The following is a 27352-nucleotide window of genomic DNA, read 5'->3' as shown; positions in this document are numbered from 1 at the left end:
CACAGAGAGCATGTTTTCTTATGAAAAGGGAGCAGACATTAAACAGTAAACAATGAAAGAGCAGATTATAATTATTTCTATGAAGGGCAGAGATAGGTCCATGAGATTGTAACTGGGGAACCATATTATGTGTCCTTGTAAATATAGATTTCATAATAAAGGTAAAGAAAGGAGCTTCCAATATACATATACACTTATTCATAGCTATTTATATATATATATTATATATAATATATTATATATAGCTATTTATATATTTATATATTTAAAAAAGGAAAAAGAGAAATTTGCTATTTAAGAACTTAAAGTATGGACATGTGGTTATGTGAACATCAACATTTTAAGACCATTAATGATATGTATTAAAATATTATTAGATCTGGTAATGCTAGGAAAAGTGATCATTTATGGTGAACATCATGAGCATTTTAAAGAAAAACTGTACTTCAACAAGAATTTTCTGAATGTGTAATCTGGTTATTGTTTTGCACTCATATCTATTCTCTTGTCAAAGGTAACACTTTTTAGATTATTCACATATAATTTCTGCATAATAATATGATTCTAAGACTTATTTTTCAAAATGTGCACATTTTTATCATTTCTTTAAGTATAACACCTCAGAAACAACTTGTTCTTCATGTAAATCACAGAATATACCATTACTGCATTTAGAGAAAACATATATTGCTTATGATGGCATTTATCTTAATAGTTGTAAGTTTTTATGTCCTTGCCTATATGATTTAATAACACGTGAAGACTTTAAACATGTGTGTTTGCATGTATGTGTGAATATTGTGAACACACACATTTTCTGAATACATGCTTGTCATGAGCAAGGTATGAAGGCGCACAAACGAGTTGTGTCTCTCCACAATGTCAGCTTTATTCAATCATAAAGCAAAATTAAATCACAATGATAAAGCAGGTTCGGGATTCCAAACTCAATGACAATTCACTGTGTGATTAAATTTGGCTTCTTACACAGCACACAGAGCAGGACAGAAGACAAACCGGACAACAAACAAGCTAACAGAAGGGTGCAGGGAGTGAAGGAACCGAATGCAAAGTCCGTCTGTGGGTGCACAGTTGAGGTAAGGCCTCGGTCCGGTCCGGGTCAGCTCTCGGCACCGAGTGCTTCTGTTGTTCAAGCAGGGAAGGCTCTCGGTTCTGTTCGGAGATCCACGGGGCAGAGCCTTCTGCAGTAGTTGCCTTTTTTAAGTGGTCAGACAGAGAGGGCTCAAGTCTGAAGGGTCTGACTGTTCGCTGCCCAAACCCTTCCCTTTCTAAAGGGATTGAATCTGTTTTGGGTCTCTGCAGACTTCTTCTGCTTCTGCTCTTTATCAGTTCTGGGGTGTCAGCTGACGTTGGTCCCCGATATCTCCTAGCTGCAGTACCTTAACTGCTTGCGTCATTGATTGACACAGGACCCTGCTAGACACAGGTTCCTGCTTGACATGAGAGACTCCATTTTGCTCTCTACACCACCCCAAGAATGTTTTTTTTAATTGAGAAAATAATAGGGCTGTAACCCACTAAATATTTCTCTCAGGTAGTCAGAATTAAATTGCTAGTTCAAGATGCCCTTTATAATTCTCCAATTGTCCTTATATTAAGGTCTGTGACCTTAACAAGAAGCACTATTTCAAGGCATTTCTGCAACTACTATTTTACATTAGGTTTATGCATCCTTTCCTCCAACTCTGCACCCTCCCCATTTCTTCCTCTCACACATCTGCCCAATTTATGAATTTTGTAACATTGTTAAGCATTTAAGTGAATGCAACTTAAACATTTAAATGGATTTAAAGTGTTCGGGAATGTGACTACTAAGAAGTTATGCATCATAGCAGAACCATCTGAAAATACATGTATCCCATCGCTTGAAACAGGGAAAAATGATCACAGGATGGGTCAAAAACAGGTTAAATGATTGTCAATAAAATATAGACATTCAGTCCTTACCTGCTTAACTGCATGATGACAAACAAATCTCAACAGCATGCAAAAAATCTCAAAATTCTGAATCATCTGTCTTCGAAGCTGCTGTGACAGTTTTATACCCTGCTGCTTTTTTCTTTGCTTACATACATTTGACTGGCTAGAATATTTGTAAGCAATACTAGGGTTATTTTGCAACCCCTGTCACCTCTTCCTCTTTTCAAGCCTCTGGTTGGCATCTCACACAGCTCGAAACAGACATCTTATCTTCGGAGGTAGAGCCTCCCCAGCGTTTCCCAAACGGATTCCCATTAGAAGGAGGTCCCTGCTCTGACCGGCTGATCACGTTCTCGACCTGGTGCAGAGTAAAACACTCTGTGGTTCAACTCTTGGGGACTAGGAGAACAGCCATCAGAGACTTAAAGTCTCTGCCACTGCTTGGCTGCAGAACCAGCAGGAACCGGCGGCCAAGAAGCACCACCCCCTCTCGGGTGGACACCGAGGGGAGCGCTCCCGGTCCCAGATCCTCCTACTTCCCACCCCACCTCCAGAAAAAGGGAAACAGAAAAATAAAAGCCCAACTTGAAAGTGCTTCTGATACAAGCCAAACGGTTCCCAACCTCACTCTTTGCTTTAACTTCAACCTTATATTCCAAGCTCCAGCTCCAATGTGTAATCCAACTCTCTTTCCCCCACCTCCCCCCAGATTCTTGCGAGTGAAGGCAGAGAGGGAATGACGGTCAGTAATACTTTAACACGGAGCCTGAGAAGTCACTTAGCAAGTGTAAGCTCAACTAAGCAGGGGGATGAAGACGGCGATTATGGGTTTATAAAGCAGGCATGCTGAAAAGCCGTCATTTATTAGTCTTAGGTATAGCTCATTAAAAATAATAAATAATAAATAAATAAATAAATAAATAAATAAATGCAAAAGGGCGTTGATAGGAGTCTAGAGCCCCCAAGTCTGTCCTCGCAGACAGAAAAGAGGTTTTGCTCAAGTTTGGCCCGAGGCAGGCTGGAAATGGAGCGTGAGGCACGGAGGCAACCCCCCGGCGCGCCCCCCGCTCCGGGGCTGCAAATGCCCACCCCGAGCACAGTGCGCCGCAGGGGCTGAGTGCGGAGCCTGCGCTAGCCCCGCACAGTGCGGGACACAGTCCCTGCCCGCGCCGCCCTCCCCGCACCCAGCCCCGAGCCTGCGGCCAGCGGGGCAACCGGGCACCTCGTGGTCCGCGCTCCCCCGCGCCCAGGTGGCTTCGGCGTTGCCGGGAGCTGCGGAGAAATCTCCAGGCACGGTCGCCTGTTGATCGCCCTCTGGGTACAGCGTCCTTGGCGGCAGAGCCTCTCACACGTCAGTGTCCCCCTCACAAGCTGAGTTTCAGGCTATAATACAGCAAAGCGCACTTACCTAAACCCCGTACGTCTGGGCTTTACTGGAGTAGACGAGGTCAAGAAGAAAAGATCTGACTGCACTGAAAGTTGCGTTTTTTGGTTTTGGTTTTGGGTCTTTCCCCCCCACCCCCTTCCACCCTTGCGCAATAGCAGCCGTCCTCCAAAGAGGATATTTGAATTGGTGAATTACGCTAAGCCCTCGTTTCTTCAACTAGAGTGGCGGCGGCTGATGGCACTTGTCAGGCAGGACGACCAGACTAGGAAGGAGCCCAGGTAGAAACTAGTGACGGGTGAGGGGCGCCAGGTAGCGCGGACCACAGTCTCAGCCCTGTTCTGAGGGGCTGGTGGTGGGAGCCAAGGGGGGAAAGCCCTTGAATCCTGAGACTGGGGGATGGGGTGACGCTGCAGCTGGAGTACTTTTATGTCTGGAAGCTAAAAGGGCTTTTGAATTTAAAAAAGTATTACTGGGCGCCTGGGTGGCTCAGTTGGTTGCGTGACTGCCTTCGGCTCAGGTCATGATCCCAGGGTCTTGGGATCCAGTCCCGCATCGGGCTCCCTGCTCAGCGGGGAGTCGGCTTCTCCCTCTGACCCTCCCTCCTCTCATGTGCTCTCTCTCTCTCAAATAAATAAATAAAATCTTTAAAAAAATAAAAAAGCATTACTTAGGTCGTCTCATCAGCCATCAATGAGGACAGAGATAGTTCTTTCTGAGAAATTAAAAAGAGAGAGAGAAGAAAAAAGAAAAGAAAATGAAGGAAGAAAAGGCATAAGGAAAGAAGAAAGAAAGAAAGAAAGAAAGAAAGAAAGAAAGAAAGAAAGAAGAAAGAAAGAAAGAAGAAAAGCTTAAACAATAGGTTCTCATCTCCATCCCTGCCAATAAAGAGAAATGTAGAAACCAGGAACTTGTTCTGATGGGGCTGGGCGGGGTGGGGCGGTTTCAGAGAGAAAACCCCAAAACCCTAGTATGCATTAGAGATTGCAATACACGCAGGCTTGACATTTAATTAATACCATGTCCTTGTCAATATGTGAAGTAAAAGCTAAGATTTAAATGTTCCTCAACATACCTATACTTAAAGGGGAAGTGATCATCATAACTGTCAGGTAAGTCCATAAAAAATGTTCATAAAAGTAAAAAACACTGACATATTAACATACTTATTTAAAATTGAGTGTAGGGGTTGAACAAGTATGAAGAGTGAGGCAATTAAATTTTTCATATAAAGTCTGTCCCTGATTTTCAACTTATTAGAACCAAGATAATCGGTGCTCTCTTCCAATAGCTCTATTCCTCTGAAATGAGCACTCTGTGTCCAATTAGCTGTTCACCAACTAAATTCACAAAACCAGAAATGTACTAAATATTATGCTTGAATTGAAATACAGTGCCCAAAATAACGTGTTCATGTGTGATTTGGGATATTGTAAGAAAAAAAAAAATGGTGCACTTAAAACTCCCACTCTTCTTCCTATCATAGAGTGTCTTGCTAAACCTATAAAAATACATTTACGAAAGTCTTCCTTCAGTCTTGTAATTGCAATGAACAAATGCTGACCCGAACAACCTTCTGAAGATCAGAGACTAGTGAACTTTCTCGGACCCTGAAATTGTCAGAAGGTTTCTTTTAAGCTTACTCTTAGGTAAACATATAAAATCTGACCTTTCAAATGGCACAAGAATGTGTGCCAGGAAGCATTAATGGGAGGGGGAGGGATGGTTAATGTTTCCTATAACCTGTAATATAAATGAGGACAGAAATAAATAATGTAAAAGGTGATGGGATAATTCATTACGTGGACTATATCTTAGTAGCACAGTTGCAACTAATATACTAATTAATGAACAGTCACATAGATCTTTGAGTTCTGAAAGTAACAAAAATATCTTAAAAACGAGATATTGCTGAAACAAAGCTTATTAAAAATAACACTAGCAATAAGTTTCTAATAAAATATAAGGAGAATAACTTACCAGAGGACATTTCAGGAAGCAAGGTGACTGTGAGAAAAAATATATCCAGGATTCAAACAGATATTCCATGATCTTCCAAATCAAGGTAGTGATGAGCTGCAGGGTGGTGGAACTTTGAGAAAATCAGCAAGTTCCTGGTAGCATGTAACCAACTACAAACCAGTTACACAGAAAGCCATGAACCCCAAGGAAAAGAAAGAAAATGTGAAAGAGGTGCCTTTTATGGGGGTGGGGGGTACTTCTTTGTAAGGATCCTTAGGCAGACAAAGTGAAAATTTACTGACTGTACATGCCCATACAGTGGGGGGAAATAGAAGCTGTGTAACCCCAGAGAACAGGAGGTGAAATACAGATAAATCTGCAGAGAGAAGTAAAAGGATGTGTTGAAGACAAGAGATAAAGAGAGTACTAGTGAGCAAGGCTGTAGTCATCCTGATAGATACAGCAGCAAGAATGATTTAGGCTGCTGGAAGGATCCAGTGAGAATTCCAGAGGGCACTGCTTCAGAAATTCTGCTCTGATCTTCCACTCTCAGTTCTTTAAGAGTTACCTGCTTTGGAAACATTATTATTAGGATTAATGGTATTCCATCAGTGTATTTCACTAGGATTTCCCTTGAACTCTCTCACTCGCAGCAACTGAGGGAGGCGTAGTAAGGAAGCCCAACACAACCAACCCCCCCCCCCCAAATAAACCACTGTGGTCACTTTAGGATGACCAAATCATCAGCGATTTGCATTGGCGGGGGGGAATCTAAGGGCTGAAGATGGGGATGAGGCCGAGTCGCCGGGCGCTTTCGGGGGCTCTGTGCCGGAGGCTTAGGCAAGGGGGCCCGGAACCGTGGTTACAAGCTGCAGCGGTGGCAGGAGGAGCCCTCCCAGGTCCTGTTTTCTCGGAGAATTCTGCAGCCCGCGACTCAAGGCAATTCACTTCCATCCGCAACCTCAGCTCCGAATGCCTTGTTTTAGAAGCTAGAGCTTTGGAGGTTCTGAGGACCGTTCCTGGGGGAGCGGGTGACAGGCTGTGAGGCTCTCGCGTCCCCTCTGATTCCTGCACAGTTACCGAGGGAGGTATGCTAGAAATGGCTTTGCTGCCGAATGCATGCTCTTGCCATCTTCGTATCCCGATACCGCACACAGGGCCGCCTGATCGATCGGGTAAGATTAGCTTTACTCCTTCTCTCTTTTCCTCTCCAGGGTCCCATCCCTTCTCCGAGCCCAAACCAGAAACTCAAATCCTAGGTTCTCTCTCGCTCTCTCTCTCGCTCTCGCTCTTGCTCTCTCTCTCAGGGAATTGCTTGTGTGACTGAGGGGCTGGTAATTCTCTTTGTAGATGATTTATATTTTGCCTGTGAAATGATTCTCCCCTCGCCGCCCTCGGTACCCTCCGTAGAGAAGATCCTTCCCTCCCCATGGGTTCACTCTCTGAGCTTGGATCCAAGCAATTTGGTTACAAACGTTCCATATATGAAGCAACAGTCTCAAAGAGCTTCATTAATTTGCCCAAAGTCACAAACTAAGTAGAAGTTTCAGAATTAGAAATCACTTCTTTTTCACATAGAGAGTGAATAGGAACAAGGGTGGGGACAACCAGACAATAGTACTAGTCTCCAGAAATAAACAATTTAAGAACTTATTGCATGGCTTTATTCATTTGGTATATACTATTTAGCATAGAGTCTTACACATATTAGCATCCAATTCATGCTGATTTGGTTGAAACAAATATTGATATAGGTGTAAGAAAGTAAATAATGATCATTACATTTGAAGATTGTATGACAATGAGATGGTATGAAGAAAAGATACTAAGCACAATAACAGTAAGTGCAGAAGCTGGTGAAAACTAGCAAAATATTAAAAGAAATGTGAGAACAAATAAGACCACAAGAGACTGACTGACAGAGAGTGGGAGGATTTTTATTTTCATGGAAAGATGGATATGAAGCAATGTGATCATTTTCTCCTTGTGTTTTGTACAGTCCTGCAATCAGGAAAAGAACCCAAACGTTTACTTAATTAGGATGCATCATTAATTTTAGTGTCTCATGAACTCCTAAGGCCTTTCACCCCTTGTAGAAATAAAAGAACCTAATCTACTTGATTGCTAATTCTCTTGGTGTCTCTCAATCTCTGTAATGCGTGTACTTCCTATTCTGAAGAAATACATACCTTGTAGGAGGAAGAAAAACAATCCTTCACATTGATCATGGAGTTTTGCCTCTGAGGAGAAAATATGAATTTACAGACAAAAGCAATTTTAAAAGACTATATAAAATGAATTCGCTTCATATTTATGGAAGAAGCCCAAGCCTAAAAGTCAATTCAACAAATATTTATTGATCATTTATTCAACAAACATTTATTGATAGTATTATATATAAGAAGCAAGGTTCTAAATGTTATAAGGACATAAAAATAAATAAGTTACAGTCTTTGTATACTATTAGGAGGATAAGGGGAGTATACTGATAAATATAAAGGTACTTTTGACTCTATCCCACATTCTATTCACATAATCAATCATCCTTTTATTAGAAAGAAAAATAAATTTATTGTCATCTGTGGGCCAAGCACTTCTTAGGATAATATGCTATTTGAATAAGATAACCAAAGTCATGGACATCAAGTATCTTACAAATATTGACACAATCCTAACAACAACACAAAGAAAATAATAAACGTAGATTTGAATAATTGCTGGTGTCTTTAGCTTAGGCATAAGATCTCTTCAGCAATATGTATATCATGCTTCACTTACTGACATTGCATACTAGCTTCTGAAAGCATGTGTTTTTACCTATTGCCTGCACTTGGTGGCAAGAGGAGTTTGCTTAGAGTTTAAGAGGCAACAGTTTCAGCAGGGTGAATTTTTTTTTCTTCAGTATAAGTTCAAGTTTAATAACTCCAATGTCTTTAGCTCAACCACAATTTTAATTTTGTGCTAATGCACAGTTCAGTTTAATCAGTAGGGTGGTGTGGTCATCTGATACACAGCAATTCAAGAACCCAGGCACCTTCCATCTCATGACCTGTTGTTCCACTAGGTCCTTAGATGTTGTCTATTCATTTGGGAAGTGTGGGAAAGACAAAATATGGAGGGAGGGTTACTTAGGAGATTTTATGGGCCAGATCTATGAGTGGCCCATATCATCTCCATTCCTGTTCCATTGACCCGAACACATTCTTATGACCACATCTAACTGCAAAGGAAGCAATAAAATGAAATCAAGTTTCAGGTCTACAAAGAAGAAAAGAACATAAATAGCAATCGGCTGCACTGATATTCTCAAACCAAAGCATTCTTTGGTTGTACATTCAGTCCAGGACAGAGACTTTAACTTTGCTTGTGGGAAGGAATTAGAGGAAGGAGTTTGATGGGTGGCGTGTTGCTAGGTAATAGAAGAAATCCCAGAAGTTGATATTCACTAAGGTCCTGTCCTTGAACTTCTTTATATCTACACTCAATCTCTTGGAGAACTCTTTCATTTCTATGGTATCCAATATCATCTGTCTACTGATTACTCCCAAATTCATATTTTCAGGGTGATAATTCCTTGTACACTTTCCAGTCTATAGAAATTACTATTTAGCAATTTCACTTGGAAGTGTAATAACCATTCTAATTTTAACATGTTCAAAATTCATCTGCTGTACCCCAATGTTTCTCAAACCTGTTCCACCTACATTCTTCCCCAACTCAATTAACAACACTCCATCCTTGAATATAGTCAGGAAAAAAACTAAAAGAATCTTTAATTTTTCTCTTTTTCTCAGAGGTAATATACACATAATCAACAAATCATCCTGACCTTATCTTCAAAATACAACCAGCATCTGACTATGCATCTTTTTATGCTAACATTCCAAGCTAAACCACCATAATCTCTAAGCCAGTTTACTGTAATAATATCTTCTTTACTCTGTTCTGACTTCCCCATTTCCATTTTTTTTCTGTGTTTAACACAGCAAATATTATAATCCTGTTAAAGTAAAAATTTCTCGGAGCGCCTGGGTGGCTCAGTTGGTTGGGCATCGGACTCTTGGTTTCGGCTCAGGTCATGATCTCAGCCAGGGCCATGGGATTGAGCCCCATATCAGGCTCTGTGCTCAGCTCAGAGTCTGCTTGAGATTCTCTCTCTGCCCCCCACTCCTCCACGCGAGCTCTCTCTCCCTCTCTAAAATAAATAAAATCTTTAAAAATTTTTCTCATATAAGTCTTCTGCTAAAAATGTGCAATGGATTCCTATTTATCTAGAACAAACACCAAAATCATTACCATGGCTCCCAAGATCCTGAAACTTTTAATCCTCCTTTTATCCCCTAGTCTGTTACTGCTATATCTGTAATCACTCTCCTCCAGTCAAATTGGCCTCTTTGCAGAAATTTCCAGTTATGCTCCTTCTTAGGCCATCATATGGAGAGGAATTCCCATTTTATACTTATCTGATCCTACTCCCAGGGCTCATTGGTCCAAAAACAACTATTCAGAACAATCTCCCTCTTGAAAACTTGGATATTCTCCGTCACACACATGAGAAACAAGGTGGTACTACTTGAGATTCCTTTTCTTTCTAAAACGCCACAATGTGATCTTTATTGTACTGTAAAGCACCCACCGAAAGTTGTTTTCTTCCAAAATTTTTGGAGAAAAGTGAAGCAGAAATCTCTCTGAGACTTCTAATTATCTCTATTCATACATCCTCTATCTTGCTCTCCCTTTCCTCTTCTTCTCTGCCCTGGCCAAGAGGACTTTTGTTAACTTTCTGTAAGTAAGAGAACTGCCCTTGTATCTAGTGCTCTAAACATTAGAGTAAAAATTCTCTAGATTAAAAATTTTCTACTAGAGTAAAAAAATTCTGTGATGAGTCCTCTGAGATCTGGTTCTCAAAGGGAAGTTTATAAAATTCATTTTATTTAATGGTTAGCTCTTGCAAACAGAAAGCACCTTGGTTTTATACCATATAGCCAGTTGAGACTGAAAACAATAAAAAACAAAACACTCAGCACTGTAATTGACATTGTTTTCTCCTTAGGGGAAGAAATAGCAAACAGCTCCTAAATTAAAATAGCCAGATTTAACCTCATTGCTTTAGACCAAAAATGGACACTTCTAAAACTTTTTTAAGAAAGAGAAACATGGAGTGATGAGTTTGAATCCATCTACATGTAAGAGTGTGCTTTTCTTTTAGTGTAAATATTTGTTCTTGGTCTTCTCTATGACACTTTCCAGTATGCTGTCTAATGCATCAGAGCAGGGCTAACTATTTGACTCAGGACAAATTCTGCCTGCAAAAGCTAGATGTCTCCACACCCATTCCTCTCAGAATATTGATTCAACCAAATATCTGTTTCTTTAATTTGTAACTTTATTTTTTTTTTTTAAGATTTTATTTAGTCATTTGACAGAGAGAGTCATAGCGAGAGAGGGAACACAAGCAGGGGGAGTGGGAGAGGGAGAAGCAGGCTTCCCGCTGAGCAGGGAGCCTGATGCGGGGCTCGATCCCAGGACCGGGACCCTGGGATCATGACCTGAGCCGAAGGCAGACGCTTGACGACTGAGCCACCCAGGCGCCCCTAATTTGTAACTTTAAAAATTGAATCTCAAATTGGGTCTGAATTGTGCGACCTAGGTCACCTGCCTGCACTGCACTACAGAGGAAGGGAAGTTTGAAGCTGAAGTTTACTACAGTTAAAAAGTGATGACTTTCATAATCCAGTAAGGGGAGAATAAAAAGCAAAATAATGATATCAAAAATTAAAATTTAATTGAGAAATTATTGTAAATTTTGTATAGAGTCATAGGATATTATTGATTGATTAAAATCGTCATGCAAATATTTTTAAAAGAGGTTTGAAATATAATCATATTCTCTTTCTGATGCAAATTGTATCTCTTCAGCAGCTTTCCTTTAACGCTTAAACCAAATATTCAGGTCAGAAAAATCCACAAACATTGTCCAGTCTAACTATTTCTTTTTGATGAATTCTAAATGAGGTCTAGGAAGAACGGTAATTGAACTAATGTAGCAGTTCGTGCTTTTACCTAACACATTAATACATATAATTAAATAATTGAGATTATTAACTATAGGAAAAAATACTTTTAATCTAGATTATAAAAGGAAATAATTATTTAAAATTATAAAGTAAGAGAATTAATTACCCTAAATATTATAAATATGAATGTACACTAATAATACTGGAATAACTATGTTTAAAATCAATTTACACATATATGCTATAGACTCCTAAGTTAATTTTCTATCCTCTCCTGCATCAACTTATGATATTCCTCAGGGACAAGACAAAACATATCTTAAAGTAAATATTGTTTATATAGACAACATTAAAGGCCCTAAAGTTTTCTTAGTTAAATAAAATAATATTATGCACTCAAAGCAAATTAAGACTTTGGAATATAGCAATAATTGTTAAAAGGATGTTTTACCAGAAATGTAATATTGACTTCTGGAACTTGGCAGAATTAAATAAAAATATTCTCTCTCTTATAAAAAAAAAAAAACCAATAAACCATCAGTATTCTCACATATCATGAAAATATCAGTTGAGGGACTCCTGGGTGGCTCAGTTGGTTAAGCATCTACCTTCAGCTCAGGTCATGATCCCAGGGTCCTGGGGTTGAGTCCCACATCAGGCTCCCTCTCTCTCTCTCTCACTCTATTTCTCTCAAATAAATAAATAAAATCTTTAAAAATACATATATAATATTTATACAAAAATTATAAGCCAGGGACAGAGGTCACCAATGATTACATCCAAATAAAATGCCCGTACATTTGAGCAGTTGAAATGTTCATATCAGCAATATAGAGAACTCTCAGCTTCAAGGAGTCCTAACTTCTACCCTTACAAGAAGAAAAAGTGATTGAAAATCAATGACTTCTTGAACCCAGCAGAGAACTGGGTTTGCAGACAAACCACCTCCCTGACATCTGGTGAGGGGTAAATCTAAACAGGCATGGCCCAGATCTGTTCATCCAGACCAGAAGTCACCAGAGCCATAACTGGTTAGATTTAAATGATAATTTTGACAAATTGCTGGAGACTGTGGCCTAGAGTGAGAATGAGAAACTCCTGTGGCTACAGTCCTGTAGGGAACCCCTGCATTTTTACGGGCTCTACTTTGAGGAACACCAGATTCTCACAATGAAGAGCCAAGAAAGATTTCCCTCCTGGATTTACAGAAGAAGAGGGAGAGCAATCCTTCTGAAATATGCCCAGAGCCTTTTCTATAACAAAGGCCCACTGTCCAGAGCAAAGACTACCAGAACCTTGTCCCAGAGTCCTGGGAGAAAGGACATTCCTCTCACTCCAGGCCCATCTACCCTTCCTGTCTCACCTTAATAGGGAAGATTTGAAAAAAACAAAAACAAAACAAAACAAAGCAAAAAACCCTCCTGTGCAGGTCACAGGCCCAAGATCCAGGCCCACTGTAAGAATGAAATTTAATTGGTGGACTATAGAATGCCCCCTCTCTCCTCCATACCTTACCACCATACCAACAGGGCTCCTGCTGTTTACAGGTGAAAAAGCTGCAAGACACAGACTTTTTCTGAGGAAGAGTATGTAGGGAAGCTGAAAGTCCAGAAAGGAGACGAAAGTAAGGACACTAGAGAAATTTGAATTCTCTGGCTCCTATAGCTTCAGCAAACATGAAACGGAGCCCAGCTTAGGATCACATACATCTTCACAGTAGACACCTACTTACCTCAGTTCCTATCATCTCATAGAACCTGTGTTATATTACCAGATATACGAAAAGACAACAAAAACCACAGTCTGAAGAGCCAGAGCAAACATCAGCTATGACACAGTGGTTGGAATTATCAGACAGAAGATTTAAAATAACTATGATTAATATGTGAAAGTTTTGTCAACTGTACCTCCAAACATTTAAGAGCTTCAATAGGAAAAAATAGGCAGCATGCAAAAACAGATAGGAGCAAGGAGATAAAGATTCTGAGAAAGAATCTAAAGGAAATGTTAGAAATCAGAAACACAGTAACTGAAATGAAAAACTGCCTTTGGTGGTCTCATCACTAGACTGAACATGGCTAAGGAAAGAACCAGTGAGTAGTGAATAGGTCAACAGAAACTTTCCAAACTAAAATTCAAAGAGAAAATAATAATAACAATAAAACAGAACAGAACCTCTAGGAACTCTAGGAAAATTTCCAAAAGGAGTCAGTATGTGTAATTAGAATATCAGAAGGAGAAGAAACATAGAAAGGAACAGAAGAAATACTTGAAATAATAATGGCCAAGAATTTTCAAAAATTAATGATAGACTCCAAACCACAGATCCAGGAAGTTTAGATAACACCAAGCAGAATAAATTCCAAAAAAAAGCATTCCTAAGCATATCACATTCAAACTTCAGAAAACCAAAAACACAACAAACACAAAATCTTAAAGAATATATAGAGAAAATCACCTTATCTATTGGAAGAACAAGGATAAGAATTATGGAAAACTTTTCATCAGAAAATACAAAAGCAAGAAGAGAGTAAAATGAAATAAAATATTGAACAACAATCTACTGACCTAGAATTCTATAACCAGCAAAATTGACTTTCAAGAATGAAAAGGAAATAATTTTCTCAAACAAAAATTGAGGGCTTTCATCACTGATAGACCTGCCTTACAAGGAATGCTAAAAGATTTTCCTTAGGCAAAAGAAAAAAAATATAGATCAGAAGCTAGAATCTACATAAATAAAGAAAAAAAAGTCAGAATAAGAAATGAATTTAAATAAAATCTGTTTTTCTTATTTTTAGTTAATTAACTATACAGGCTGGCAAAAAAACAGGAAGTACAGTTGAGACACAAAATCCAATATAATAACCACATCAAATCTGGTATCTGCAAATTCAAGAATGTTTGGAGTCTTCCCCTGGGAGGCAAGTAGGGGATCAGGTCCTATAACTGGTTCTTATCCCCACTTATCCCCTCTTTAATTTTTTGAGTGTCAATCTAGGTTTTGGCATCAACCTATTTGTTTGGCTGCTATAGATCCACTTGTCTCTTATTTCATCAATTTCTTGGCCTTCAGCCATAGAGCATTTACCTTTCTACAGTTTTTCTCCAGATCCCAAATGACCTGGATTCATCTTCTGTGGCTGCCAGCCATCTTAGAGCTGGGGTTTTCTTTTTGTACAAATCCAGCTCTTTTTCAAATGACCTGTTTGCTTTGGGGATTTTAGAGGCTAACAAACTCTTCTGCTCTTTTCCATTCTCCCTGGGGCCTGCATCAGGCAGTTCTGAGGTCTTGCTAGGTACTGAGTTAGTGAACCCCATGACTATCCTGCCTCCTCCTAAGCTCTGAGTAGAATTCTCAGCAATTTCTCTGAAAGACCAGGGTTGGTGAACACCCTGCCCAATCTTGATTACTGGCTACCTTGTAACTAACTGGTCTTCCTGGTGACCTGTCATTGCCTCGAGGTGGGAAAACTTCAGTTTAGTCCAATTAAACTCCTGCTTCCAAAAGCACATGGCCCCAGGACAAGTGGAGCATGCCCCATGTTAAGAGGCAACTATCAGACAAGGGAGCCACAGATAAATACCATTAGTGCCTTACAGTATGTGTATAGCATGGGATTTATTGGGGGTTGGGAGTAGATTTGCAAGCAGAGAAGTAGTGGGTCACAAGCAGTCTCCTGAATTTCAATTGCTCCACAACGTAAGTCGAGTATAGACTCCAAAAGAGAGAGGACTGCTCAGTTGAGATTCCTTGAGAAAGAACAAGCCCTACTCCCACTGCATATTCCGTATTTGTAGGTTAGCCTAAGAGGAGCTAAAGAACATCTTCTTTCTCTAAATAAACGAAATGTGTCAAAGAATCTCAGAACCCAGGAGAAACACTAATTGAGTGTACCTAGAGGACCATAGTCTGCATACCAAAAGCCCTAGAACGGCTTGAAAAACCAAGTCAAAAGCTTTCTTTCTCCACAGAATGGCTTGGTCCAGCCAAGTCAGCTCTCTGCTTTGTGATCTCAATGGGGAAGCAGATGAACCTTTAGGATCAGCCAGACTAGTTTCTCATCAAAAATGAACCTTGACAAGCCAAATCGGTAAGACCTATGAAAGAGTACATTCCCAGGACTTTATTGAGTTCCAGGATATAATAACTAAGGCAGTGTGGTTGTATCATTTTATTTATTTTTGTTATTTTATTATTTATTCACATGGACATGAATAAATTGGCCATGGAACAGAAATAACAGCTTAAAGAGAGACCTATACATGATTGTAAACTGGTGGATATGAGAAAGTACACTATGTTACAAGAAGCTGCCTTTCTATAAATAGTGCTGGTCCCTTTATCCTTAAGGAAGATAATCAACTGAGATTTCACCCCATGAAGCTGAAAGACACACGCACACACAGACAGTCCATGGCAGTGACTGGTCTAACTTTGAATTCACAACTACAAACTTCAACTGAGTCCTTAATGCTGCCCTGAAATCATGTTTCCATAGTACATGTATATTTCCACACTTTGAGACAACTATTTCAAAGTTCCACTTTCTCTTTCAAATGTCCAATTCCTTCTGCCTTATCTTTAATCTGAGTTAGGGACCATGCTTCCATTTCATTGAAAAAATTGAAGCAACAAACAAAAATATCCACATTCCCACCATTACATCTACCTTATCCAGCCATTAGCACCCCTAATTCCTGCTCTCTTCTTTCTCTCCTTTGACTATAAACTGCCTCTGCTCCTACCTAGAGGCAATCCTTCTCCTTGTGGAGTCAATTCCATCTGGTCTTTCCTTCAAGAACATCACTTTTATTTGACTACGTTCTACGATATACTGGGTCATCCCTACAAGCACGTATTTTATCTCCTCAATCTTATGAAAAGAAGAAACAAAATCAAAATTTTAACTTCATGTCTCCTTACCTCAAGTTTTACCTAGTTATTTATGTCCTATTTATAGCAAAAGTCATGGACAATATTCAATGTCATCACTTCATTTTTTAACCCCACTCCAGGAAGATTTTACTCTTTCCATACTACCAAAAATTGTTTTGGTCAAGGTCATCAATGATTCTAATGCTGCTAAATCCAATGGTTGTTTTTTTTTTTTTAAAGGATAAATCCAACTTTTCAGTTGCTTAGGCCAAAAAAACTACAGAGCATTTTGAGTCCTATTTTCCAATTACCCACTATATCAGTTTTACTAGGAATTTGAGGTAGGCTTACCTTAAAATTGTATCAAGAATCCTACTACATCTCAGGTGCCTGGGTGGCTCAGTTGGTTAAGCATCTGCCTTGGACTCAGGTCACAATCCAGGGTCCTGAGTTTGAGTCCCCCATCAGGCTCCCTGCTCAGTGGGAAGTCAGCTTCTCCCTCTGCCCCTCCCCCTGCTCATGCACTCTCTCTCTCTCTCTCACAAAAATAAATAAATAATCAAAAAAAAGAAAAAAGAAAAGAATCATAACATTTCTCATGACTTCTAGTGCTAGCATTCTGGTCTGATCTACCATTAGCGTTCAGTTTAATGTTTTCTCTGCTTCTTTCCTTGATCTGCCATAGCCTGTTCTCAACACAACAGCCAGAGAAATCCTTCAAAATATAAGTAAGATAATGCCATTCTTTTCCATTGCTTAACATGATACAATAAATCCCCATTTACTCAGAGTAAAAGTCAATGTTATTATTAAGGTCTTAGAGGCCCCAGAGGATATTGTTCCCTCTCTGAATGTATGTCTTACTACTGTCTTCCTCCACATTCCTGCTTCAGGGTACATCCTGTTTTTTTCTGCCCAGACATATACATGAATTTTTCTCCCCTCCTTCAAGCCATGCTCAAATGTAATTTTTTCAGTGAGGCTTACTCTGACAGATCTATTTAAAACTTGAACTTATACCCTCACTGATAGTATCAATAACTGGTGAGGATGTACGGCAACTAGTACTTTCATAACTGTACAGCCATTTTGGAAAACAATTTAGCAGATTCTTTTTTTTTCATGGTTTTTTATTTTTTTTATTTTATTATGTTACGTTAATCACCATACATTACATCATTAGTTTTTTGATGTAGTGTTCCATGCTTCATTGTTTGCATATAACACCCAGTGCTCCATGCAGTACATGCCCTCTTTAATACCCATCACCAGGCTAACCCATCCCTCCATCCCCCTCCCCTCTAGAACCCTCAGTTTGTTTCTCAGAGTCCATAGTCTCTCATGGTTCGTCTCCCCCTCCGAGTCCCCCCCTTCATTTTTCACTTCCTACACTCTTCTTTTTTTTTTTAACATATAATCCAATCAGGAAATGGGCAGAAGACATGAACAGACATTTCTGCAAAGAAGACATCCAAATGGCTAACAGACACATGAAAAAGTGATCAACATCACTCGGCATCAGGGAAGTACAAATCAAAACCACAATGAGATACCACCTCACACCAGTCAGAATGGCTAAAATTAACAAAATGGGAAACAACTGATGTTGTTAAGGATGAGGAGAAGGGGGAACCCTCCTACACTGTTGGTGGGAATGCAAGCTGGTGCAGCCACTCTGGAAAACAGTATGGAGGTTCCTCAAAAAGTTGAAAATAGAACTACCCTATGACCCAGCAATGGCACTACTGGGTATTTACCCCAAAGATACAAACGTAGTTATCTGAAGGGGCACCTGACCCCAATGTTTATAGCAGCAATGTCCACAATAGCCAAACTATGGAAAGAGCCCAGATGTCCATCAATAGATGAATGGATAAAGAAGATGTGGTATATTACGCAGCCATCAAAAAATGAAATCTTGCCATTTACAATGATGTGGATGGAACTAGAGGGCATTATGCTAAGTGAAACAAGTCAATCAGAGAAAGAATGATCTCACTCTTATGTGGAATTTGATGAAAATTTGATCTTTAATGATGAAACATTGAAAGTATTTCTGTTGATGTCAGGATATGACACTTTAGCCACAATTACATCAATGTTGTGACAAACAAAATTATTTAAGATAAATAAATAATGCGTATAACATGGGGATACAGTAGCAAGTTTATTATACGTGTGTTAAGCTCTAGACAGATTTGTTTCATTGAAAAAGCCCATTGAGGCATTAAGAAATAGAACCTGAAAAAAGTAATTTTGCAGAGCTAGGATTCCTTATATGATAATGAAGTGAATTTTTCCCTGTTATAGTCCCCTCTTCTTCCAGCCTCCATTATAACAATCCAGAAGAGAGGTAATTCAGGGCATTAGCCAAGACAGTAAGAGATTTACTGGAGAATAAGGGAGACAGGTAACAAAAATTAATGAGTTAGAAATTCACAATTTGATTAGGTGAAGTACAGAAGATTTTTTCTAGGGCAATAAAACATTTGTATGGTACTAGAGTGGTGGATACATGACATTATGCATTAATCAAAACTCATAAAACTTCACAGCACAAAAAGTAAAAACTCATATATTCAAAATTTTAAAAATCAATTAGGAGGTTGAAGGATCTCAGGATGGAATGCAAAATGTAACAAAAGAATTAACTGTATTATAAATGCATGAAACAACGTCACTGAAGGGGGAGGGGAAAAGGGTACTGATCTACATAACTTTAGAAATTATTGGAACTGTAAGACTAAAGACAAAGGAACTGTACGTAAGGAGTACTGTAGTTGGGGAAGTTATTTCTCATGTAGGTGTGGATTGATAAATCTGAAAATACTATACATGTATACTGGAATTAAACAAAAGTAAATCAATGTCAAATGGTAGGAGCCAAGCTTCTTAGTGTTAGAAAGGGAGCTTACAGATAAGCAAGGAAGAAGACTAGAATGAACTATCTAGGGGCACCTGGGTGGCTCAGTCGTTAAGCGTCTGCCTTTGGCTCAGGTCATGATCCCAGGATCTTGGGATCGAGCCCCGCATCAGGCTCCCTGCTCTGCAGGAAGCCTGCTTCCCCCTCTTCTACTTCCCCTGCTTGTGTTCCCTCTCTCTCTGTGTCTCTCTCTGTCAAATAAATAAATAAAATCTTAAAAAAAAAGAATGAACTATCTAGTATTGGGTTAGAGTCAGAGCCATTGGTCTGAACATGTAGATACAGATAGATATGGAAATATGTGTATATACAAAGACTAGTGTATATGCATATATTTCTTAGCTCTGCTGGTGGAGAGAGCCTAGAAGCAGGAACCCCAGTAACAACAAACCCATCAGCATCTGGATCTTGGTTTCTAATATTGTCCTCTAATAAAAGGACCCAGAGTACCTGGAGAAATGCCTGATTCTAGGTCTGGGGCAAGAAATGTACAAGATGATCCTGAGTCATCTTGTAGGGTTAGAAAATAAGGAAGTGCTAAAAAACAATCAGAATTATAGGGATGTGCCAAAAGTACACAGGAGTCGCCTGAAAAGCTCAAAATGGCCAAAGTTGGATTTGAGAAACAAAATAAATAATGTAGTATTCATGAACATAAGACATTAAGTAGAGCCATTTTAAAATGAGCCAGAGAAGCCATTTCAGAGGAAATGCCTTGCATGTCCAATTTTCTGAACCTTTGAATTGGGCTAAATTACCAGCATTCCAAGAAGTCAGCAGGAAAGCAAATACCCTGTTTGAGAAGATCGATAAAATTGAACTTTTGCCTAGTGACCACTTCTCCTGACCAATCAGGGAAGTACAAATATAGCCCTGCTTCTCAGCACCAATGAACTCCTTTCAAAACAACTTACCTAATCTTCCCCTTTTTTCCCGTAAAATTCCTAAGTCCACCTTCTGTAATCAGTACACTATTTGAGTTTCTCCCTAAATCTATGTACCCCAAATTGCAATTCTTTGATCCCAAATAAAAGCTTTTCTTCTTGAACTGGTTTCTTGTTTTTAGGTTGGCATATAGGATTATCACTTGAAGAATAAACTAAACATCCAGAAATCCATACCGTTGCTCATAAATGATTGAATAAATAAATGGGAGTAAAGAAACGTATTTCCATACTGAAGAATTCTAAATAATTTATGTAAATACTCCCCATAAGGTGGTGGAGCTTAATTCTTAATTCTGGACAAACACCACTTCATCTAGGTAATTCAGGTTAACATCATCAATGATGTTATGTTGATAATATGTAACTTTGATATGATGTAATGAGAATGACACTTCCTTTCTGTGATCCTCCTCCAAAAACGCATAACTTCAATAAAATGAAGAAAAAAACTTCAGACAACCTCCAACTGAACGACACTCTTCAACATCGCTGAACAAATTGTCAAGGAAACAAGGAAGAAGACATAATGACTAAATGTAATGTGATGTGATATTCTGGATGGGATTTTGATAAAGAAAAGGGACATTAGATAAAAACTAAGGAAATCTGAGTAAAGCATGGAGTTTAGTTAATTACAATGTATCACTATTGGTTCATTAGCCGTGACAAATGTACCATATTAATGAAAAATGTAACCACAGGAGAAACTGAATAGAAGTATCCAGGGATTCTATGCACTATATTTGCAACATTTCTTTAAATTGAAAATTATTCTTAAAAAAGCCTATTAAATGTTAGCACAAGAAGAAATAGCAATATGTATATTCTTATATCTATTTTAAAAATGTACTTCATAATTAAAACCTTTCCACCAAGAATAGAAAAGTGGAGTAAAAATTCATGAATACTAGCCTGTTGAACACTTACTCATTTTTTCAAAATTCAGGTAGAGTATCCTCTTTATTTTGAAGGCTTTCTTATTGCATGATTTATATTCCTGTTATATTCAGTGTTACACTTATTGGTATGTTTATTTGTGTCCCTCTGTTTTACCATAAGTTCCCAAGTAGGAGCTATGATTATTTTTCTCTTCATGGTCAGAGTCCAGAAAACATAAGTACATGTAGTTACCAGAATGTGCTTATTAAATGCATGGAGATTGAGACTATGGAAGAGAAAGAATTAAAGACAAAGATGCAGGAATGCCATATGGAAACAACAACCAGAAAATGGGTTGACCCATGCATTCTTTATTAGAATGTTCTTTAGCCTCCATGTATTTGAGTTCTTTCCAACTTTCCTCTTGTGATTGAGTTCTCGTTTCAAAGCATTGTGGTCCAAAATATTCAGAGAATGATCCCAATCTTTTGGTACTGGTTGAGACCTAATTTGTGACCCAGGATGTGATCTATTCTGGAGAATGTTCCATGGGCACTAGAGAAGAATGTGTATTCTGTTGCTTTCTAACTATATCTGTGAAGTCCATCTGGTCCAGTGTGTCATTTAAAGCCTTTATTTCCTTGTTGATCTTTTGCTTAGATGATCTGCCCATTTCATATATGGACATATATGTGTCCATTTCACATTAAAATCCCCTACAATTATTGTATTATTGTCAATGTGTTTCTTTGATTTTGTTATTAATTTCCTTGTATAATTGGCTGCTCCCATGTTAGGGGCATAGATATTTAAAATTGCTAGATCTTCTTGTTGGATAGACCCTTTAAATACGATATAATGTCCTTCCTCATCTCTTATTATACTCTTTGGTTTAAAATCTAATTTGTCTGATCTAAGGATTGCCACCCCAGCTTTCTTTTGATGTCCATTAGCATCATAAATGGTTTTCCACCCCCCCACGTTAAATCTGGAGGTGTCTTTGGTCTAAAATGAGTCTCTTGCAGACAGCATATCGATGGGTCTTGTTAAATCCAATCTGATAGCCTGTGTCTTTTGATTGGGGCATTTAGCCCATTTACATTCTGAGTAACTATTGAAAGATATGAATTTAGTGCCATTGTATTGCCTGTAAGGTCACTGTTACTGTATAATGTCTCTGTTCCTTTCTGGTCTATGTTACTTTTAGTTAGGTTCTTTCTTTGCTTAGAGGACCCCTTTCAATATTTCTTGTAGGGCTGGTTTGGTGTTCACAAATTCTTGTAGTTTTTGTTTGTCCTGAAAGCTTTTTATCTCTCCTTCTATTTTCAATGACAGCCTAGCTGGATATAGTATTCTTGGCTGCTTATTTTTCTCATTTAGCGCTCTGAATATATCATGCCAGTCCTTTCCACCCTGCCAGGTCTCTGTGGAGAGTTCTGCTGCCAATCTAATGTTTCTACCATTGTCAGTTGCAGACCTCTTGTCCCAAGCTGTTTTCAGGATTTTCTCTTTGTCTCTGAGACTTGTAAGTTTTACTATTAGATGTTGGGGTGTTGACCTATTTTTATTGATTTTGAGAGGGGTTCTCTGTGTCTCCTGGATTTTGATGCCTGTTTCCTTCCCCAAATTAGGGAAGTTCTCTGCTATAATTTGCTCCAATATACCTTCTGCCCCTCTCTCTCTTCCTTCTTCTTCTGGGATCCCAATTATTCTAATATTGTTTCATTATGGTGTCACTTATCTCTTGAATTCTCCCCACGTGATCCAGTAGTTGTTTATCTCTCTTTTTCTCAGCTTCTTTATTCTCCATCATTTCTTCTTCTATATCACTAATTCTCTCTTCTGCCTCATTTATCCTAGCAGTTAGAGCCTCCATTTTTGATTGCACCTCATTAATAGCCTTTTTGATTTTGACTTTGTTAGATTTTAGTTCTTTTATTTCTCCAGAAAGGGATTCTCTAGTATCTTCCATGCTTTTTTCAAGCCCAACTAGTATCTCTATAATCATCATTCTGAACTCTAGTTCTGACATCTTACTAATGTCTGTATTGATTAGGTCCCTGGCAGTTGGTACTGCCTCTTGTCTTTTTTTTGATGTGAGTTTTCCATCTTGTCATTTTTTCCAGAGGAGAATAGATGAATGAGAGAACAAAATACTAAAAAAAATGCTAAAAGTGTAACAATGACCCCAGAAAAATATATACTAAACAAATCAGAAGAGTCCTGAAACAGGGGGGAAAAGAAAGGGGAAAAAAAAAAAAAGAATATGATCAGGCTGGTGAATATAACAGAGCCACATACTAGATTTTGGGTATATTTTGGTCTGTTAGAAGAAATTGTCTCCCTAAATTTTAAAGAAAGAAAAACTTACGTGTATTGTGTATGTGTATATATATACACATACACAAAAATAAGGGTAAATACAATGAAGGGATGGACTATGACTGCAAAAATGGAAATTAAAGATTTTAAAAAAGGAATTGATAAGATAAGAAGTTGGTTGAAACAAGAATGAAAAAAAATTTTAAAAAGAGAGAATGTGATCAGGTGGGAGACTAAGACGTCATACACTAGATTTAGGGTATATTTTGGTCTGTTAGAAGAAACTGTATCCCAAAATTCTAAAGAAAGAAAAACTTATATATATACAAAAAATAAGGTTATATACAATGAAGAGATAGAATATGACTGTAAAAATGAAAAATTAAAAAAGATTTTTAAAAAAGGAATTGATAACATTTTGGTTGAAAAAGGAAAAGAAAAATTCAATGAAAAAATAGAAAAAGAAAAAAAGAAATTTTTAAAAATTAACTTTGAAAGACTAAAGCATCATGGGAAAAAAAGCCATGAATTCTATGTGCTGTATTCCCCTAGCACTGGGGTTTTTCAGTTCTCATTGATCGGTAAACTTGGTCTTGGCTGGATGTTCTTACTGATCTTCTGGGGGCGGGGCCTGTTGCTGTGATTCTCAAATGTCTTTGCCAGAGGCGGAATTATCCCACCCTTGCCGGGGGCGGATTGAGCAATCTGCTTGGGTTTGCTCTCAGGAGCTTTTGTTCCCTGCAACCTTTCCTTACAGCTTTGGAGGCTGAGAGTGAAAATGGTGGCCTCCGAATCTCTGGTCCTGGAGGAGCTGAGACCTCGGGGTCCCACTCCTCAGTGCACCCCCAGAGAAAAGCAGTCAATCACTCCTGTCCCCCCTGTCTCCGGCCTGTGACCGAGCGTTTCTATCTCTGGCACACGACCCCATGTGGAGTCTCCAAACCCAGCAGATTCCTGCGGTGAGATCCTGCACCTCTCCACCCCGGGGGAGGAAAGGGAGTCTCCCCGGATCTGCCTCTTGTTGGGTCCCTGCTGGAAGAGCAGTGGCCAGACTGTGCCGCAGATCATGGTTTATGGCAACCCCAAGCTGAGAGCCCACTCCTCCGCTCCGTCTTTGCAGCCAGCTTCCCCGCTCCGATACCTGGGAGCTCTGCCACACTCAGGCACCCCTGGTCTTTCTGTGACCCCAAGGGTTCTGAGACCACACTGTCCCAGTGTGGGTTCCACCCCCTGCTTAGCCACTGGAGCAACATCCCTCAGGGGAGCAGACTTCTAAAATTTCCAATTTTGTGGTCTGAGGCTCTATCACTTGCCGGTAGTGACTGACGGAGGCTCCCTCCCCCCGCAGTCTATCTTTCTGTCCGTAAATCACCTTGGACTCACTTCTCCGCATGTCCTACCTTCCAGAAAGTGGTCGCTTTTCTGTTCAGAGAGTTGCTGCTATTCTTTTGTTCAATCTCCTTTTGAGTTTGTAGGTGTTCTGAATGGTTTGGTAACTACCTAGCTGAATTCCTGGGACCAGAATAAATTGAGGTCTCCTACTCCTCTGCCATCTTGCTCCTCCCCCCTCCCCAACTTCAACTAAATTTGACCATTGTTTTTAGAAACAAAAGAAAGTTCTTGATTACTTAATCTTTTTTTCCCAAGTTTATATTTAAATTCAAGTTAGATAACATATAGTGTAGTATTGGTTTCAAGAATAAAATTTAGTGATTCATCACTTACGTATAACACCCAGTGCTTATCACAAAAAGTGCCCTCCTTAATGCCCATCACCCAATTAACCCATCCCCCACCCACCTCCGCTCCAGCAAATCTTATCATAAGGCTGCCTGGGTATAGCCAATTACCCCCACTATTAATGCCTTTTTAAAATTAAATGCTGTAACCATTTCAAGATGTCAGTATCAGAATAGTCATTCTTACCCTGATTCTTACCCTCTTACCCTCTTACCCCATGGCACATGAAATAGATCATTGCAGTAAGCCTCAGTTTACACCACGACTGAAGATAACAGGACTAAAGATAACAAATGAGACAAGTACAGTTGACTATTTTATTCAGCAGTTCAATTATTTTTGATATGTAAGACCCCAGAGTTGCACCCTTCAAGAAATGACAGTTTTAATCTGTGAACAATTAAAAAATAGATTTTTATGTGCAGTCTAAAGGGATCTTCATAACCTTACCATTCAAATTTATTTCTAATCATTTGAATTTATTTCTAATCATTTCTTGACAGAGAAAATTAAAAACTGGGATACCATTCAGGAGGATCCCGAGGAATTGAAAGTATGTTCCATCTTATTGTTTATTGAAACTGCTATGGGTTGATTTTTAAATTATAGTATTTCTATAAAATTAAATTTTGGAGATGATTACTTTAAAATTATCTTTTGAGAAATATTCTGTGAATGGAATTTTATTTTCCCAGAATACCACAATTTTCTAATATTTTCAATATAGAGAAAGTAGAAAAATAATTCAGTCTTTCCTTTAGTGTGTTTGATTTAAATTTGTCACTTGTTATTGAAATATTAGAAAAATTCTTTCAGGTTCACAACTCATGATTTGTACTGTTCCATAAATTTTTAGGATTGTTGTCAAATTTTGGAAAACCTCTGTCAAGTTTCCTTGATATAATGAACTACAAGATTTCAGGGCATTAAATGGGTTTTTGTGCTGTAATTAATATTAAATACTACTTGAATTGAGTGAGGTATTGTAAATTAGTTTGCTCTCAATGTCCTCATTGTAGAGACATAAGTGTTATGGTATCTCTAGTGAGGTTAATATATCGTGTGTGGCAGAATCAAACTTCCATTCTCATTACCAACAATTTTGGTAAAATAAAAATTGTATAGTAAGAACTGAATCATCTACTTACACATCCGATGATTGTCTCCACACTTTTAAAACACGTTTAAAAACGTTTCTCCCTCATTACCCATATCCTTCTGGTGCCAGGCATTATGCCACATAGACATCCATATGTGCTGTGTCTTCCATCCTGCTTCTTTGTGTCATGATGCCAATCGATTTGGCACAGGGGTGATAGCAGTATTTCTCGATGCCACTCTTACACTTAGATGGCCATCAGTGACCGAATTATATGCAGTTGTGACTGCAGAATATATCTCACTGATATCAAACTAAAGGTATTCTCTCCTTGACTTCTTGGTTGAGTCCTCCAAATGCCTGTGATTTTCTAATGTCACTAACTCAGCGGAAGTATGATGAAGGGGAAATCAGAATAGAAGAAGACAATAGTTTATTCCTTGCAATTAAGATATCTTTTCAATTAAAAAAAAATGACCACAAAAAAGCATCACTACGGTCTCTCTCATGTCCTTGATGGTGTTGTTCGAATGAAAAGGCCTGAAGCTCAAACTTTATTGGCCTCAAAGGAAATCAAGCTCTGACAGTATTCTTCAGTTTTTTGCCCTGTTCTTCTCAATGGGCTTCCATATAATTGTTGCATGATGAATTCATTCAGTCAACTGTTTAATTTGTATACATCTTCTAAGTCTTTTTCCCTCCACCCATTCTAATACAACTGCTGAAGCAACGTTACAATACTGCATATTCTGCATTCCTTTTCCTTGATTAGATCTGTTAAAGATTACATATTGCTTATAAAATAATTTATAAATCTTTTGTGTGAAATTCAAACCTCTTCTCGTTCAAAGCTCCTCTTCCTTCTTCCACAACTTCCTTGTGCAAAACCACTGCTCCAGTGTTAGTCTTCTCATTAATCCTAGAACACTCTCTTTGCTTTCCTTTACCATAGAATCTTTGCTCAGGTGTACTTGTCCCTTAAACTACAATTTAATAACCCAATATTCTGGAGACCATCCCAAATCAAGCCTTTTAGGAAAGTAATTTCTCCTTCCTCCTAACTCTTATTGTATGTATTGACCACACCAGTCATTTTTCACTAAGCATAGATGTTACTTACAGTTTGAACAATATGAGATTTTTCTCTAACACAAGTTTATAACTCTCTTAGTATTAATAGTTAACTATTTGTTGTTTGTGATTGCTAATGGTAATCTAATACTACATAACAACTTTATGTTATTAAATAATAACATGTT

General features: G+C 38.6%; 1 protein-coding gene across 3 annotated transcripts in view; it reads left to right on the top strand.

Moving 5' to 3' along the window:
• Positions 1-6045: 6045 nt before the first annotated feature.
• The window catches only part of LOC118530817 (complement factor H-like), a 140548-nt gene continuing 119241 nt past the window's right edge, over positions 6046-27352 (top strand). Inside the window, exon 1 of one of the 3 annotated variants that reach the window (XM_078078330.1) lies at positions 6046-6462. In XM_078078330.1, coding sequence (XP_077934456.1) covers positions 6378-6462 — 85 coding nt within the window. In that variant the 5' untranslated portion in view covers positions 6046-6377. The remainder of the gene's footprint in view (positions 6463-27352) is intronic. The other 2 variants (XM_078078329.1, XM_078078327.1) reach the window with 2 other exon arrangements.

Source organism: Halichoerus grypus, chromosome 7, assembly GCF_964656455.1.
Source record: "Halichoerus grypus chromosome 7, mHalGry1.hap1.1, whole genome shotgun sequence".
Lineage (NCBI taxonomy): Eukaryota > Metazoa > Chordata > Mammalia > Carnivora > Phocidae > Halichoerus > Halichoerus grypus.
Note: the sequence above shows the minus strand (reverse complement) of the source record. Positions and strands in the feature narration are given on the sequence as shown.